General features: G+C 41.9%; 1 protein-coding gene across 1 annotated transcript in view; it reads right to left on the bottom strand.

The window, feature by feature from the left end:
- LOC118366716 (collagen alpha-2(V) chain-like) overlaps nt 1-3,696 on the bottom strand; it is a 66,889-nt gene extending 63,193 nt beyond the window's left edge. Inside the window, exon 1 of the mRNA XM_052493061.1 lies at nt 3,434-3,696. Coding sequence (XP_052349021.1) covers nt 3,434-3,524 — 91 coding nt within the window. The 5' untranslated portion in view covers nt 3,525-3,696. The remainder of the gene's footprint in view (nt 1-3,433) is intronic.
- Nucleotides 3,697-18,566: the final 14,870 nt, after the last annotated feature.

Genomic DNA, 18,566 nt, shown 5'->3' with positions numbered 1-18,566 from the left:
TTGAATTAGAATGTTCTTCTCCCTAGGTTGGCTGCTTTGACAGGGTTGAATGAGAATGTTCTTCTCCCTAGGTTGGCTGCTTTGACAGGGTTGAATTAGAATGTTCTTCTCCCTAGGTTGGCTGCTTTGACAGGGTTGAATTAGAATGTTCTTCTCCCTAGGTTGGGAACTGCTTTGACAGGGTTGAATTAGAATGTTCTTCTCCCTAGGTTGGCTGCTTTGACAGGGTTGAATTAGAATGTTCTTCTCCCTAGGTTGGCTGCTTTGACAGGGTTGAATGAGAATGTTCTTCTCCCTAGGTTGGCTGCTTTGACAGGGTTGAATTAGAATGTTCTTCTCCCTAGGTTGGCTGCTTTGACAGGGTTGAATTAGAATGTTCTTCTCCCTAGGTTGGCTGCTTTGACAGGGTTGAATTAGAATGTTCTTCTCCCTAGGTTGGCTGCTTTGACAGGGTTGAATTAGAATGTTCTTCTCCCTAGGTTGGCTGCTTTGACAGGGTTGAATTAGAATGTTCTTCTCCCTAGGTTGGCTGCTTTGACAGGGTTGAATTAGAATGTTCTTCTCCCTAGGTTGGCTGCTTTGACAGGGTTGAATGAGAATGTTCTTCTCCCTAGGTTGGCTGCTTTGACAGGGTTGAATTAGAATGTTCTTCTCCCTAGGTTGGCTGCTTTGACAGGGTTGAATTAGAATGTTCTTCTCCCTAGGTTGGCTGCTTTGACAGGGTTGAATTAGAATGTTCTTCTCCCTAGGTTGGCTGCTTTGACAGGGTTGAATTAGAATGTTCTTCTCCCTAGGTTGGCTGCTTTGACAGGGTTGAATTAGAATGTTCTTCTCCCTAGGTTGGCTGCTTTGACAGGGTTGAATTAGAATGTTCTTCTCCCTAGGTTGGCTGCTTTGACAGGGTTGAATTAGAATGTTCTTCTCCCTAGGTTGGCTGCTTTGACAGGGTTGAATTAGAATGTTCTTCTCCCTAGGTTGGCTGCTTTGACAGGGTTGAATTAGAATGTTCTTCTTCCTAGGTTGGCTGCTTTGACAGGGTTGAATTAGAATGTTCTTCTCCCTAGGTTGGCTGCTTTGACAGGGTTGAATTAGAATGTTCTTCTCCCTAGGTTGGCTGCTTTGACAGGGTTGAATGAGAATGTTCTTCTCCCTAGGTTGGCTGCTTTGACAGGGTTGAATTAGAATGTTCTTCTCCCTAGGTTGGCTGCTTTGACAGGGTTGAATTAGAATGTTCTTCTCCCTAGGTTGGCTGCTTTGACAGGGTTGAATTAGAATGTTCTTCTCCCTAGGTTGGCTGCTTTGACAGGGTTGAATTAGAATGTTCTTCTCCCTAGGTTGGCTGCTTTGACAGGGTTGAATTAGAATGTTCTTCTCCCTAGGTTGGCTGCTTTGACAGGGTTGAATGAGAATGTTCTTCTCCCTAGGTTGGCTGCTTTGACAGGGTTGAATTAGAATGTTCTTCTCCCTAGGTTGGCTGCTTTGACAGGGTTGAATTAGAATGTTCTTCTCCCTAGGTTGGCTGCTTTGACAGGGTTGAATTAGAATGTTCTTCTCCCTAGGTTGGCTGCTTTGACAGGGTTGAATTAGAATGTTCTTCTCCCTAGGTTGGCATCATTAATGTTCTGTGGGCACATGAGTTCAAGTTCTCTGTGCCTCGTTTCATGTGGACAAATGTGATAACCTTGGCCTCCACCCTGAGCAGAGACCAGACAGGGAAACGACTAGTGGGACTAGTACTCTGAAATCCAATAGAATGTAAGGGACATAACTTTCCTCTGGGGGGGATTCGTCACCAGTCGTCCATTTTGAAGAGGCATTAGATCAGGGGCCCTACATAAAATATGTTGTCTTTCGGGAATATTAGGTTTAGGTCCTCCTCTGGTCAGGCTTTGTAGATGAACACCTATTCTTATAATACCTAAAGTAGTCCCATGTTTTACTGGAAGATATGCCTCTATTGTAACAGTATTGTCATAATGGTAATTAACTCAACATAAAATGTGCAGACATGTTGAACATGATTACGCTTCATACATGCTCAGATGTGAGAGGCTTCTGTTCATTTCACCACAAGGGGGAAACAAACTCTAATCGAGCCTTTAGCTAGAAGTCAAAAAGATTGACTTGACAGCACACTAAAATCAGGGGCCACTCAAGGGCCACAAAGGTACTTTCAGTAGCCTGTTTTATGTATTTTGCTCTCATGACATCATAACATTCCATGACATCATAATATTACAAAAATCTGTAAAAGAAGACACGACATCACTAAAACAATAACACTCAAGTGTTTCAGCTTTGGGTTTTAAGTGTTGGCCACCTAGTCTGTATAGGCTGCCTATACACTCTTCGGAAAAAAAGGTGCTATCTAGAACCTAAAAGGGTTCCTTGGCTGTCCCCATAGGGGAACCCTATGTATAACCCTATTGGTTCCCGCTAGAACCCTTTTGGTTCCCTTTTGAGTTCCATGTAGAACCATTTGCACAGAGGATTCAACGTGGAACCCAAAAAAGTTCTACCTGGAACCAAAAAGGGTTCTCCATGGGGACAGCCGAAGAACCCTTTTGAACCCTTTTTTTCGAAGAGCATAGAGAGCTCTAATGACTCAGTGAATCCAACACCATTTGCCCCTTATCCGGCTCCTCTCCTCACATCTGCCCTGCATTAGAATGCAAGCTGTGTTCCCTCCAAGACGTGTGGTGTTGAAATAGTCTCGGCAGATGTAGAATACAGAGGAAAAAACATCTGCTTGTTGGTGACAAGAGAGGTGAGGAATAAAGTTAGTCCTGAGGCACTCCCTTTCTCTCACAGAGCTTTCATCTGACACCTTAGAGGAACATGTAACATCATTGGCATTTCACTGACATATGTTCATACAGGACACTACAGAATCTTACTGAGAGTTTATTTTCCCATTTAGGATAATCCACACTACGAAGTTACTCTCACCTCTTTTCAACCTTTCCAAAGTTGGAACTCTCAGAGAGCCTACCGGCTGAGGTCTGTCCCAATCACCCTTTAAACAAATCTATCTTGCGTGTTCCATGCCGTCACTCTGTCCTCAGCTGCTATCCATTAGAATGCAATAAAAAGAAAAACCCCAAACAAGGTAACGGTGCACTTCATATTGCCTTGCTATTTACTTTGGCAAAAACAGATCCATCGTAATAAAGAAACAAATTGTTATTTGTACGTCCAACACTTCTCATTAGCAGAACACTTCAGAACTACCATAACTAAGTAAACCCAACAACATGAAACAAATGAAGCTCTTCACAGATAAGTGTAAAAATTCAACACCAGAGAAGTCCTAGTCCAACAAGCTCATGTTAAAAGTTCAACTCAGCGTGCAACCAGCACCCACACTCTTAACGCTATACCAATCAACTTTAATTAAGTAAGCATTAATATAAACAAGCAGTGAGGTACTTACCACTGTTTCCATCCTGGCATTTCACAAACAAAACTTGAGTCACAGAGACAACCAGAAAAAGGCAAATCCTTGAATACACAAAGCTCATCATGTCTATAGGAAAGACATGGGCTCTCCTTGTGCGCAAAGTGAGGTGAAAATGTACAGGGTATCACTGTACCATGTACACAGAGAACACTACCAGTAAAGCAGCGAGTAAGACAGACCCAACCCAGACTGCACCAGTGCTTTTTTTGTGGGGAAGAGTTAAAGCTTTAAATGAGAAGAACGCTGGCAACCCTAATTTTCCTCCCCCTCTTGTCAGCCCTCTCTCATAACCATCCACTCACAGGCATTTGGGGTTTTGTGAAAACTACACCCTTGTTTACAAGTTCCCATTATTCTACTGATTCTTGTGTGTTACTTTTTGTTCTCAGTCGAAAACAATTGAGATCAGAATTAGAGCAACGAAAGGAGGAAACAGATAAGAAAAGCTTTGTTTGTCACTGATTTGATTTACCCCACCCCCTCCCTGGACTGGTTGCTAAGCAGGTCTGTTCAAGTACTGTTTTATGGGTTGAAAGGCAACTTTTTTATTAGAAGAATAAGAATACATTTTATGGTCCAAAGTCTCTGTGGAAAGGTGATGGGGAACCTGAACTGCTGGTGTGGTTGAAGTTGGAAGTGAGATTTCTAGATTTTTTTTTGGGGGGGGGGGCAGATTTATAAGTGATACATCAATGTATTAATGATGAATTATTATTCATGTATTAATTAATTATTTATTTCCATATTTGTTCTTTATCATGATGATTGCGAACATACTCTGATGTACAACAACAACATTGGGAAGTATTACACTGGAGAGACAAAGCATCATTGGGATTATGGGTTGATAACGGTAGCCATGTTGGTAAGAACAACCAGGTTGAAATGTTAGCCAGGACTCAATCGTTTAAGTAACCATCCAGTGAAAATATCACTTGTAAATATTTGTATTCTGTTATGAATTCTCAGTTGGTAGAGCAGCTCAGTTGGTAGAACATGGCTCTTGCATTGCCAGGATAGTGGGTACAAATCCCCATCACCACCCACCCTTACTAAAAAAAGATATGCATGACAGTAAGTCACATATGTTACAGTATTATACACTGAACAAAAATATAAATGCAACAACTCAAACTATTTTACTGAGTTACATTTCATATAAGGAAATTAATTAGGCCCTATACATTTCACATGACTGGGAATACAGATTTGCATCTGTTGGTCACAGATACCTTTAAAAAAGTTAGGGGCGTGGATCAGAAAACCAGTCAGTATCTTGAGACATAGAGCCGAGCATTATTATGCATTATTATGCTGAAACATGAGGTGAAGGCAGTAGAATAATGGCACGACAATGGGCCACAGGAACTCATCACAGCATCGCTGTGCATTCAAATTGCCATTGATTAAACGCAATTGTGTTCCTTGTCCGTAGCTTATGCCTGCCATACCATTACCCCACCGCCACCATGGGGCACCCAAAAAACACCATACTGTCTGGTACAGTTGAAACCGGTAATCATCCGTAAAGAGCACACTTCTCCAGCATGCCAGTGGTCAGCAAAGGTGCCCACTGAAGTCAGATACGACTCCAAACTGCAGTCAGTGTAATACTCTGGTGAGGGCAATGAACAGGCAGATGAGCTTCCCTGAGACGGTTTCTGACAGTTTGTGCAGAAATTCTTTGGTTGTGAAAATCGACAGATTCATTATCTGTTCAGGTGGTTGTTCTTAGACAATCCCGCAGGTGAAGAAGCCAGATGTGGTGGGCTTGGGCTTGCGTGGTTACATGTGGTCTGCGGTTGTGAGGCTGTTTGGAAATGAACATTATCTTCTATGGCAACAGCTCTGGTGGACATTCGTGTAGTCAGAATCCCAATTGCACGCTCCCTCAAAACTTGAGACATCTGTGGCATTGTGCTGTGTGTCAAAACTGCACATTTTAGAGTGGCCTTTTATTGTCCCAAGCACAAATCAAATCAAATGTTATTGGTCATGTAACGGATGTGAAACGGCTAGCTTAGTTAGCGGTGTGCGCTAAATAGCGTTTCAATCGGTTACGTCACTTGCTCTGAGACCTTGAAGTAGTAGTTCCCCTTGCTCTGCAAGGGCCGCGGCTCTTGTGGAGCGATGGGTAACAACGATGCTTCGTGGATGACTGTTGTTGATGTGTGCAGAGGGTCCCTGGTTCGTGCCCGGGTATGGGCGAGGGGACGGTTTACAAGTATACTGTTACAGTCACATGCACATAGTTAGCAGATCTTATTGCGAGTGTAGCGAAATGCTTGTGCTTCTATATCCGACAGTGCAGCAATATCTGACAATTCCACAACAACTACCTAATACACACAGTAAAGGAATGGATTAAGAATATATAAATATATGGATGAGCAATGACAGAGCGGCATAGACAAGATGCAATAGATGGTATAAAATACAATATAAACATATGAGATAAGTGATGCAAGATACGTAAACGTTATTAAAGTGGCATTATTAAAGTGACTAGTTGTCACACTCTGACCTTAGAGATCCTTTTTATGTCTCTATTTTGGTTTGGTCAGGGCGTGAGTTCGGGTGGGCATTCTATGTTTTGTGTTCTATGTTTTCTATTTCTTTGTGTTTGGCCGGGTATGGTTCTCAATTAGGGACAGCTGTCTATCGTTGTCTCTGATTGGGAACCATACTTAGGCGCCATTTTTTCCCACCTGTGTTTGTTGGAGGTTGACTCTGTTTAGAGCACTTTGCTTTTAAGCTTCATGGTTTGGTTTTGTAGTGTTTGGTGTCATTTTGATTAAAATAATAATAATAATATAATAATATATGCCATTTAGCTGACGCTTTTATCCAAAGCGACTTACAGTCATGTGTGCATACATTCTACGTATGGGTGGTCCCGGGAATCGAACCCACTACCCTGGCGTTACAAGCGCCATGCTCTACCAGCTGAGCCACAGAAGGACCACAATAAAGAATGAACGCTAACCACGCTGCACCTTGGTTCTCTCCTTTCATCAACTGTGACACTAGTGATCCCATTATTAAAGTAGCCAATGATTTCAAGTCTGTATGTAGGCAGCAGCCACACTGTGTTAGTGATGGCTGTTTAACAGTCTGATGGTCTTGAGATTGAAAAACAGCTTCTGTCTCTCAGTCCCAGCATTGATGCAGCTGTACTGACTTCGCCTTTTGGATGATAGCGGGGTGTTGTCCTTTATGATCTTTCTGGCCTTCCTGTGTCATCGGGTGGTGTAGGTGTCCTGGAGGGCAGATACTTTGCCCCTGGTGATGGGTTGTGCAGACCGCACTACCCCCTGGAGAGCCTTGCGGTTGTGGGCGGTGCAGTTGCCGTACCAGGTGGTGATACTGCCCGACAGGATACTCTCAATTGTGCATCTGTAAAAGTTTGTGGGTTTTAGGTGACAAGCCAAATTTATTCAGCCTCCTGAGGTTGAAGAGGCGCATTTGAGCCTTCTTCACCTCACTGTCTGTGTGGGTGGACCATTTCAGTTTCTCCATGATGTGTGTGCCAAGGAAGTTAAAACTTTCCACCTTCTCCACTACTGTCCCGTCGATGTGGATAGGGGGTTGCTCCCTCTGCTGTTTCCTGAAGTCCACAATCATCTCTTTTGTTTTGTTGATGCTGAGTGAGAGATTGTTTCCTGACACCACACTCCTAGTGCCCTCACCTCCTCCCTGTAGGCTGTCTCGTCATTGTTGGCAAGCCCACTACTGCTGTGTCGTCTGCAAACTTGATGATTGAGTTGGAGGCGTGCATGGCCACACAGTCATGGATGAACAAGGAGTACAGGAAGGTGCTGAGCATGCACCCTTGAGGGGTACCAGTGATGAGCATCAGCGAAGTGGAGGTGTTGTTTCCTACCTTCACCACCTGGGGGTGGCCCGTCAGGAGGTACAGGGCTCAATTGCACAGGGAGGGGCAGAGACCAAGGGCCTCAAGCTTAATGTTGAGCTTGGAGGGTACTATGGTGTTAAATGCTGAGCTATAGTCAATGTACAGCATTCTTACATAGGTATTCCTCTTTTCCAGATGGGATAGGGCAATGTGCAGTGTAATGACGATTTCATCATCTGTGGACCTATTGGGGCGGTAAGCAAATTGAAGTGGGTCAAGGGTGACAGGTAATGTGGAGGTGATATGATCCTTTATTAGTCTCTCAAAGCACTTCATGATGAAGTCATTTATTTCAGTTACTTTTGCCTTCTTGGGTACAGGAACAATCGTGGAAATCTTGAAGCATGTGGGGACAGCAGCAGGGGTAGGGAGTGATTGAATATGTCCTGTAAACACACCATCCAGCTGGTCTGCACATGCTCTGAGGACATGCCTAGGGATGTCGTCTGGGCCGGCAGCCTTATGAGGGTTAACACGTTTAAATGTCTTCCTCACTTTTGCCACGGAGGAGAGCCCATAGTCTTTGGTAGTGGGCTGTATTATCCTCAAAGCGGGCAAATACATTATTTAGTTTGTCTGGAAGCAAGACGTTGGTGTCCGTGTCGTGGCTGGTTTTCCTTTTGTAGTCCGTGATTGTCTGTAGTCCCTGCCACATACGTCTCGAAGTCTGAGCCATTGAATTGCGACTCCACTTTGTCTCTATACTGACATTTCGCTTGTTTGATTGCCTTGCGGAGGGAAAAACTACACTGTTTCTTTTCAGCCATTTTCCCAGTCACTTTTCCATGGTTAAATGCGGTGGTTTGTGCTTTCAGTTTTACACGAATGCCGCCATCTATCCACGGTTTCTGATTGGGGAAGGTTTTAATAGTCTCAGTAGGTACAACATCTCCAATACACTTCCTTATGAACTCACTCACCGAATCAGCGTATACCTCAATATTATTCTCTGAGGCTAACCAGAACATGATCAAGGTGGACCTTTTAATGATCATGCTGTTTAATCAGCTTCTTGATATGCCACACCTGTCAGTTGGATGGATTATCTTGGTGATGGATAAATACTCACTAACAGGGATGTAACCAAATTTGTGCACACAATTTGTGATAAATAAGCTTTTTGTGCATATGGAACATTTCTGGGATCTTCTGTTACAGCTCCTGAAACATGTGACCAAAGCTGTGTTCAAATACTCATACGAACCACACTAACCATACTATTTGTGATGTGAATTGAGTATATAGTATGCTTATTGGTCATACTATGGATATAGTTAGCATGCCAAAGATTCCCGGATGTCGTACTAAATTCGCCAAAATATGAAGTATACACATAGAGGAAACTATTTCCGGACATTAGGGCCTTTTATGCAATTATTCAGGAAATGGGCGTGTCTTCACATCTTTTTCAGATTTGAAGAAAATGGCAAAAAATATGCAACCGAAGTACAACGAGATTGGGGCGGCAAGTAGACTAGTGGTTAGAGCGTTGGACTAGTAACTGAAAGGATGCTAGATCAAATTCCTGAGTTGACAAGGAAAAAAATCTGTTGTTCTGCCCCAGAACAAGGCAGTTAACCCACCGTTCCTAGGCCATCATTGAAAATAAGAATTTGTTCTTAATTAACTGAATTGCCTGGTTAAATAAAAAATCGGTTTGACAAATGTTAAGAAAATGTTGATCAATGTAGTTACTTTTCAAATAAGTTACCTTACATGTTATGTTGGCTGACAATTTGTTAGCTACTCTGTTTTTACGAACCACATTGAATATCATTACAACAGTATGTACCAGTATGTTTAGCTAACTACCTAACATTAGTTGGCTACTTATACATCACATTTTCCAGTATATTAACTATAGGCTGTCTAACATACTACCCTTGGTTATTCCCGTCAGTCTTAGCTTATTAAAATGGTATAGTTGTTGGGCGTTCCCAATGGACATTCGGGTGCGCTTTTAAATTCGCTCTCTACTCCGATTTCAGAGCACTCTGGACTGAGTGTACCAGAGCGCAGCATAATGCATTTACAAGCTCTCAACACCCGTTGAATATGGCCAGTGTCAATAAACGTTTACAAAAAGGGTACTTAAATTGTTACCAGCAGCACAGTTACAATCACCCAATGTACTGGATAACATGAAAATAGACTAACCAGCTCTGCTAGGGCGAGTAAACGGTCAGAGTGGTCTCATTTGTGTCTGGAAGTAGCTAGCCGATGTTAGCTTGGGTGTTTGACTGCCGTTGTAAGTTCAGAAAGCTCAAATCAACCCCACTCCTCAGCCCGAGCGTCCAGTGTGCGCTCTGAGAGTGAAACAAATGGACAATCTGAAAATGCTCTGAATTTAGGAATCCACTCTGGCACACTAGATTGAATTGAAACAACACACCCGAAGTTGTAAAATGTCTAACTAGTAAATTGTTATGCTAACTAGCAAGCAAGAGGTTGCATAGCAACAGCATCAACTTCCAGTAGACTGGCGAAGATCTAGTATGCTCAACTGAAAGGATCCCATTCGTTTACAGTATACTAAAATGAACTAATAGTACAGTTGAAGTCAGAAGTAATTAAAAGTCGTTTTTCAACAACTCCACAAATGTATTGTTGAGTTGGTAAGTTGGTTAGGACATCTTTGTGCATGACAATTCATTTTCCCAACAACTGTTTACAGACAGATTTTTTACTTCTAATTCACTGTATCAGTGGGTCAGAAGTTTACATACACTAAGTTGACTAACTTTAAACAGCTTGGAACATTCCAGAAAATTATGTCATGGCTTTAGAAGCTTCTGATAGGCTAATTGACATCACTTGACTCAATTGGAGGTGTACATGTGGATGTATTTCAAGGCCTTCCTTCAAACTCAGTGCCTCTTTGCTTGACGTCATGGGAAAATCTAAATAAATCAGCCAAGACCTTGTAGACCTCCACAAGTCTGGTTCATCTTTGGGAGCAATTTCCAAATGCCTGAATGTACAATGTTCATCTGTACAAACAATAGTACACAAGTATAAACACCATGGGACCAGGCAGCAGTCATACCACTCAGGAAGGAGATGCGTTCTGTCTCCTAGAGATGAGTGTACTTTGGTGCAAAAAGTGCAAATCAATCCCAGAACAACAGCAAAGGACCCTGTGAAGATGCTGGAGGAAACTGGTACAAAAGTATCTATTTCCACAGTAAAACGAGACCTATATCGACATAACATGAAAGGCCGCTCAGCAAGGAAGAAGCCACTGCTCCAAAACCGCCATATAAAATCCAGACTACAGTTTGCAACTGCACATGGGGACAAAGATCGTACTTTTTGGAGAAATGTCCTCTGGTCTGATGAAACAAAAATAGAACTGTTTGGCCATAATGACCACCGTTATGTTTGGAAGAAAAAGGGGGAGGCTTGCAAGCCGCAGAACACCATCCTAAACCTGAAGCATGGGGGTGGCAGAATCATGTTGTGGGAGAGCTTTGCTGCAGTAGGGATTGGTGCACTTCACAAAATAGATGGCATCATGAGGTAGGGAAATTATGTAGATATATTGAAGCAACATCTCAAGATATCAGTCAGGAAGATACAGCTTGGTCACAAATTGGTCTTCCAAATGGACAATGACCCAAAGCATTCTTCCAAAGTTGTTGCAAAATAGCTTAATGACAACAAAGTCAAGGTATTGGAGTGGCCATCACAACGCCCTGACCTCAATCCTATAGAACATTTGTGGGCAGAACTAAAAAACCATGTGCGAGCAAGGAGGCCTTACAAACCTGATTCAGTTACACCAGCTCTGTCTGGAGGAATGGGCCAGAATTCACCCAACTTACTGTGGGAAGCTTGTGGAAGGCTACCCAAAACGTTTGACCCAAGTTAAACAATTTAAAGGCAATGCTACCAAATACAAATTGAGTGTATGTAAACTTCTGACCCACTGGGAATGTGAGGAAATAAATAAAATATGAAATTAATCATTGTCTCTACCATTATTCTGACATTTCACATTCTCATAATAAAGTGGTGATCCTAACTGACCTAGGACAGGGACTTTTTACTTGGATAAAATGGCAGGAATCGTGAAAAACTGAGTTTAATTGTAGTTGGCTAAGGTGTATGTAATCTTCCGAATTAAACTGTATATAGTGTGTTGTATATACTCATTAAGTAAATAGTATACACTATCTCAGTATTTGCCGTCGAACACAGCTCAACACTCTACATGTTATAGCAGGTCAATGCACTGCATCTCAGTACAAGAGGCTGCAGTCCCTGGTACAAATCCAGGCTGCATCACATCCGGATGTGATTAGGAGTCCTATAGGGCGGCGCACAATTGGCCCAGCGTCGTCCGGGTTTGGCTGGGGTAGACCGTCATTATAAATAAGAATTTCTTCTTAGCTGACTTGCCTAGTTAAATAAAGGTTAAAATATCTATATACACAGTGCATTCAGACCCCTTAAATTTTTTCATATTTTGTTATGTTACAGCCTTATTCCAAAACTGATTAAATAGTATTTCCCCCTCATCAATCTACACACAACACCCTGTAATGACAAAGCAAAACCTGTCTTTTAGACACTTTTGCAAATGTATAAAATATAAAAACTTAAATATCAAATTTCCATAAGTATTCAGACCATTTACTTCGTACTTTGTTAAAGTACCTTTGGCAGCAATTGCATGATTCTTCTTGGGTATAATGCTACAAGCTTGGCACACCTGTATTTGGGGAGTGTCTCCCATTCTCAAGCTCTGTCAGGTTGGATGGGAGCGTTGTTGCACAGCTATTTTCATGTCTCTCAAGAGATGTTCCATCGGGTTCAAGTCCGGGCTCTGGCTGGGCCACTCAAGGACATTCAGAGACTTGTCCCGAAGACACTCCAGCTTTGTCTTGGTTTGTGTGCTTAGGGTCGTTGTCCTGTTAGAAGTTAAACCGTGGTCTGAGCGCTCTGGAGCAGGTTTTCATCAAGGATCTGTCTGTACTTTGCTCCTTTCATCTTTCCGTCGATCTTGACTAGTCTCCCAGGCCCTGCCCCTGAAAAACATCCTCACAGGATGATGCTGCCACCACCATGCTTCATCGTAGGAATGGTGCCAGGTTTTCTCCAAACGTGATGCTTGGCATTCATGGCTTCTTATGGTCTGAGAGTCTTTAGGTGCCTTTTGGCAAACTCCAAGCGGGCTGTCAAGTGCCTTTTACTGAGGAATGTCTTCTGTCTGGCCACTCTACCACAAAGGCCTGATTGGTGGACGGTTGCAGAGATAGTTGTCCTTCTGGAAGTTTCTCCCATCTTCACGGAGGACTCTGGAGCTCAGTCAGAGTGATTACTGGGTTCTTGGTCACCTCCTTGACCAAGTCTCTTCTCCCTCCATTGCTCAGTTTGGCCTTGGCGGCCAGCTCTAGGAATTGTCTTGGTGGTTCCAAATGTCTTCCATTTAAGAATGTTGGAGGCCACTGTGTTCTTGGTGACCTTCAATGCTGCAGAAATGTTTTGGTACCCTTCCCCAGATCTGTGCATCGATTCATTCCTGTCTCGGTGCTTAGACAGACATTTCCTTTAACCTCGTTGCTTGGTTTTTGTTGAAAAAACATCTCAAGGATGATCAATGGAAACAGGATTCACCGGAGCTATATATCGAGTCTCATTGCAAAGGATTTGAATACTTATGTAAATAAGGTATTTCTGTTTTTTATTTTTCATACGTTTGCAAAATTTTTTAAAATATATATATTTTCACTTTTTGTTATGGGTTACTGTGTTTAGATTGATGACAAACTATACGGAATTCAATCCATTTTAAAATAAGGCTGTAAAGTAACAAAATGTGGAAAAGGTCAAAGGGTCTGAATACTTTCTGAATGCACTTTGTAGGAGCACAGTAACACCTCTATTTGCTAGACCCTCTTCTGTTGGAGAAGACAATACGAAGATAACCTTAACCAGAAGTGAACATTGAGATGAGTTATGCTGATTCCTAGACAGGTTTTCCCTAAACGTATTAATTTTCAAACTCAGGGGAAGTTTTCATGGGACCCATCAATTTAGGGGGAAAATGTTGGCCCCATTCTCCATGATTGTTAATTTAAATTTGCAAATGGAAAGATTTGTGTTGATTCACGCTCTGTGGCAAATTACATTTACTGTAAAATGTCTACTGTGACTTTAAGGAGCTGAACAGGCACTCCCTGTATATAGGTAACCATGTCATTTTTTTACTTGTTATTCGTTATTCATTGTGTATTTATAACTAATTTGTTATCTTTATCTTTAACTCTGCATTGTTGGGAAAGGGCCCGTAAGTAAGCATTTCACTGATACACCTGCTACACCTGCTGTTTACAAAGCAAGTGACAAATATCATTTTAAATTATTTTATTTGTCATGTGAATGAGCTTTCTAACACTAGGTACTGATGAAGTGTTTTTAGTTGAGAAAGGAGTGAGGTTGTGGAATATGCTGTCAGCCAGACATACTTTGTTCTGAAGTTCAATGGTTATGTCCATTACCTGTGTTTTATGTATCTCAATTAGGGTTGCAAAGCTACTGGTAATTTACCAAAGTTACCGGAATATTCAGTAATTTAGGTAATTATTCTGTAATCTATGTTAACTTCAGTCATTTATACTTGAATAACTATAATATACATTTATTTTTCTGGGTCCGTATTGTCCATGAGTTTCTAGTAGATAAACCATATGGTTCAAGATAAAATAGCATAATTAATAAGAAAACATCTTATCAAAATGTGCAGTATTTTCAACTAACTTGGCAACTCTTCCAACTATTGTTTTTTTTCACAACTGCCACCATTTTGGCCCCAAAACATTGACAACAAAGACATATTGACATAGTGAAATAAAAAAAAGTGTAAAAAGATATTAAGGGATATTTCATGTTTAAACCCTTATATTAAACACCAATGGTATTCACAGAGTTGAAGGTTTATATTTAAGAAAATGTTTTACAACTTTTTTTTAGGAATCTTATTTGATTGTTTTATATATGTTACCTGTGATGGCCACACAGAGGGCCAGAGATAATTACAGACGCCTCTGATAATCTGAAGTACCCAAAAAGGCCACTAGATGTCATCTGATAAAATTCCATATATTTCTTGAAAGTTACCAAACTAATAATAATCTCAATACACATAACCAATCATAGAGTGTGGATTCATCCTTTAGAACATGACGAGGCATGGGTCGTGTTCAGTAGGTAGAAAACGTTTTGAAAGGCAATGAAATGGGGAGGTACTGTAGTACCTGAACCCATCCTATAAGTACACACATTTTCATTTTCTGTTGCAATTGTTTTTCCTACATTGTGCCCAACTGAACAGGGCCAGGATGTTGAGGTATATCAGCTTAGCACTTGGAACGGGACACATATGTCTAACAGTTCCTCTGCCACAGTCACAGTTCAGTCTTTGGGCCCTGTTGTAAGTCTTGGCTAGTTAATGAGAGGAAACAGCTGTGGACTGTGTTCTCAAGGTGCAGAAACCATCAGGTGATTTACTTGCCATCAGGACTGGATGTTTTGGGAGCCATTGGGACTGTGGCTGAGATGGAGGAGAAAGGCAGCTGTTCCAGCTGTAGCCCTGCCCGTACATGGAGGGACCCTCAGCCAATTCAACCCCCCTCTGCAAATAGCATCAGTTTTCTTTTCACTTGAGAAAGGGGAAATGGCAAGCCTTTGTGATGCTGGTTAGCATGCCTGCCAAGTATGGGATCATCAGAGAAGGTAGCCAGAGGGAGGGTATAGCTGTGCAGGGAGCATACATTAGGATGAATCATGGCCTGTCTCCTCTTCTTGTTAAAGTATTGCCTGACTATCTGGCAATGTCTGTCTGTCTGTCTGTCTGTCTGTCTGTCTGTCTGTCTGTCTGTCTGTCTGTCTGTCTGTCTGTCTGTCTGTCTGTCTGTCTGTCTGTCTGTCTGTCTGTCTGTCTGTCTGTCTGTCTGTCTGTCTGAACATCTCTGCTGAATGTCTTGATCATTCATTGTACAGCTATTTGGAAGCTGTATGTAAATAGCCCCTAAAGTTGTCCAACACGAGCATAAAATGTATGTCAATATAGAAAGAAAACCTGTTGAAACAATGTCCAGCAAGACTGCAAGGCCTAGTATTTCCATAGAGCCTGACAGCTTGTGCAAAGCACTCAACTGGACTATACATGTGATGAAAGGAGTTGTGAAAGAGATCATATTATGGGTAAATACCAACCAGTAGTTGGGGATGGTGACAAATGTTGAACTCTGAATTGCACCTTCCACTGAAATACAATGAATGATTTATCCCAAGGAATGTCTCGCCTGGACTGTAGCCAGTTACGATCAAGTACTGACTAGCTCACTGACTTTTCTATCGTTAGCAAGGCAGTCGTATAAACAAAGACTATGACATTGGGAAAATGGCTCTTTAGATTTCCCTCAAGGTGTTGTAGAAGAGGTGTTGATTGGACAGCAAGGAAGGGAAGGAGAAGCTAAATGTGCTACGCTACAAAGGAGAGGAAAAATGTGTTATGTGGGAGAGTATGCTTATGTCCTGGGTTTGTGAGAGTGGTAATTTTCAACTCTAACTCTCTTGATCGACAGTGTACTTGCTACCAACCCTGATCTGTATATGCACATCTAGCTATCAACCCTGATCTAGTATTTGCACATCTAGCTATCAATCCTGATCTAGTATATCCACATCTAGCTACTATAATACATCTGGTTCTGATGCATATAGATAATTCACTACCTTGGTTGATAAACAGTATATCAATCTACAACCTATGGTTTGAATTTCATAAGGAGAGTGACTGCTGAGTACCATCATTATGCTGTCATCACTTACAGTAATATAAGAAAGAGCGGAAGCATCTAGAGTTATTTAAACCCAGATAGCAGTCTTAAGAAATAATTACAATGCTCCTTCGCTTTCTCCTTTAATATTTTTATTAAAAAATGCCTACATTATGTCCTTTCCTTACAAGAGTATAATGTTTCTTACCCAAATTCACTTTCCACCATTGATTTTGAAAGAGTTGTTAAAATAATACTCTACGCTGAAACAATAGATGTACAGTGGAGGGTGCTGAGGGGAGTATGGCTCATATTGGCTGGAACAGAGCAAATGGAATGGCATCAAACACATGGCATCCATGTGTTTCATGTATTTGATACCATTCCACTAATTCCGCTCCAGCCATTACCATGAGCCCATCCTCTCCAATTAAAGAGCCACCAGCCTCCTGTGGTGTACTAATAATACTAAGGGGCTTGTTGGTCCAAACAATGTGGTGGGTAATGAAGAGTTTTGCCATGCTAGCTTCACCCATCCAGTCTTTACAGATTAGGAGAATAAGGAAGCATTTTAGAACTCTGACAGAGCTCAACTTGCACCCATCCTTGTTCTGACTCCTCCTATGACAGCCGCCCCGAAAAGTGGAATACTAATGGCAATAGCGGGAGAAACCCCATTTAATTTAATTGGTTGTTCTATAATCTAGCACCTCCCCTTATTGTAAGTAAGTTCCAAGATGGAGGAATATTCACCACCTTTAACCTCTGTGGCTACATCTGTGAACCATCCTAAACATTTCTGGGAGAAAGACGATTCCTTCCAAAAGTGTTCTTCTTATTCTAGAAAGATGTCCTAAAATGTTAGGCTTCAGACTGTGTTTCCTTACTGTAGCTAACTACATTTAAAGAGACCCAAAACTCTTGAGCTTTTCTTCAATCCTAGGAACATACATTCCCTACTTCCTTCTAAGAAATGGTTGAATCGTAGATCAAATGTAAGGGAATTGTAAAGTGGGCTTCTTTGATAGAGGCTAAACAACCTCAGACTCAGCTAGTGGACTCAAATGGAGAATGGAAATAATTAGCAACGTCTCCAAGGGAACGCCTGCCAAATATTGCTATAAACAATTTATCCAGCCAGAGCTCACACACCATCATGAAGTGAATTACTCCCCCACTTCTGAAACAAAAAAACAGCATTTGTTTCCACATATGATTTTTTTTAAAACACTTTTTTACAAATGTTCTTTTGACTCCTGTTTGCTCCTTTGTATACAAAGAGGATGGAAGAAATATGTACCCATAACCAAGGTTTTTACTGCAGGATGGTCAAATGGTCTTTGCAGAATGTATCCTTTCTAAAATGTGTCATGGCGTCACATTATTGTTTGGATTAGAGCAGTTCTCTTTCTGTGTCAGGGAAAACTAAATATCTTTGCAGCAAGGATTGTATTATTGGCAGAAGCCTCTCCCTGGTAATTCTCCCTGGTAATTCTCCCTGGTAATTCTCCCTGGTAATTCCCCCTGGTAACTCTCCCTGGTAATTCTCCCTGGTAATTCTCCCTGGTAACTCTCCCTGGTAATTCACCCTGGTAATTCTCCCTGGTAATTCTCCCTGGTAACTCTCCCTGGTAATTCTCCCTGGTAATTCTCCCTGGTAATTCTCCATGGTAATGCTCCCTGGTAATTATCCCTGATAATTCCCCCTGGTAACTCTCCCTGGTAATTCTCCCTGGTAATTCTCCCTGGTAACTCTCCCTGGTAATTCTCCCTGGTAATTCTCCATGGTAATTCTCCCTGGTAATTCTCCATGGTAATTCACCCTGGTAATTCTCCCTGGTAATTCTCCCTGGTAACTCTCCCTGGTAATTCTCCCTGGTAATTCTCCCTGGTAATTCTCCCTGGTAATGCTCCCTGGTAATTATCCCTGGTAATTCCCCCTGGTAACTCTCCCTGGTAATTCTCCCTGGTAATTCTCCCTGGTAACTCTCCCTGGTAATTCTCCCTGGTAATTCTCCATGGTAATTCTCCCTGGTAACTCTCCCTGGTAATTCTCCCTGGTAATTCTCCCTGGTAATTCTCCCTGGTAATTCTCCCTGGTAATTCTCCATGGTAACTCTCCCTGGTAACTCTCCCTGGTAACTCTCCCTGGTAACTCTGCCTGGGAATTCTCCCTGGTAATTATCCCTGGTAATTCTCCCTGGTAATTCTCACTGGTAATTCTCCATGGTAATGTAAGCTGTGAGCAGACTTCCTACGGAGGAAACCTCCCTCGTGCTACAGTATGTCCTGCCTTTAACATCTCCCTCCACAACAACCCCAGGATCAAAGAAGCAGTTCTACATATGACCAAGCTGCCCTGTCAAGATCCTAATCACTTTCCCTCTTCCAACTTGAAGTTTCA

This window comes from Oncorhynchus keta, chromosome 34 (assembly GCF_023373465.1).
Source record: "Oncorhynchus keta strain PuntledgeMale-10-30-2019 chromosome 34, Oket_V2, whole genome shotgun sequence".
Classification (NCBI taxonomy): Eukaryota; Metazoa; Chordata; class Actinopteri; order Salmoniformes; family Salmonidae; genus Oncorhynchus; species Oncorhynchus keta.
This window is presented reverse-complemented; position numbering and strand designations above follow the sequence as displayed.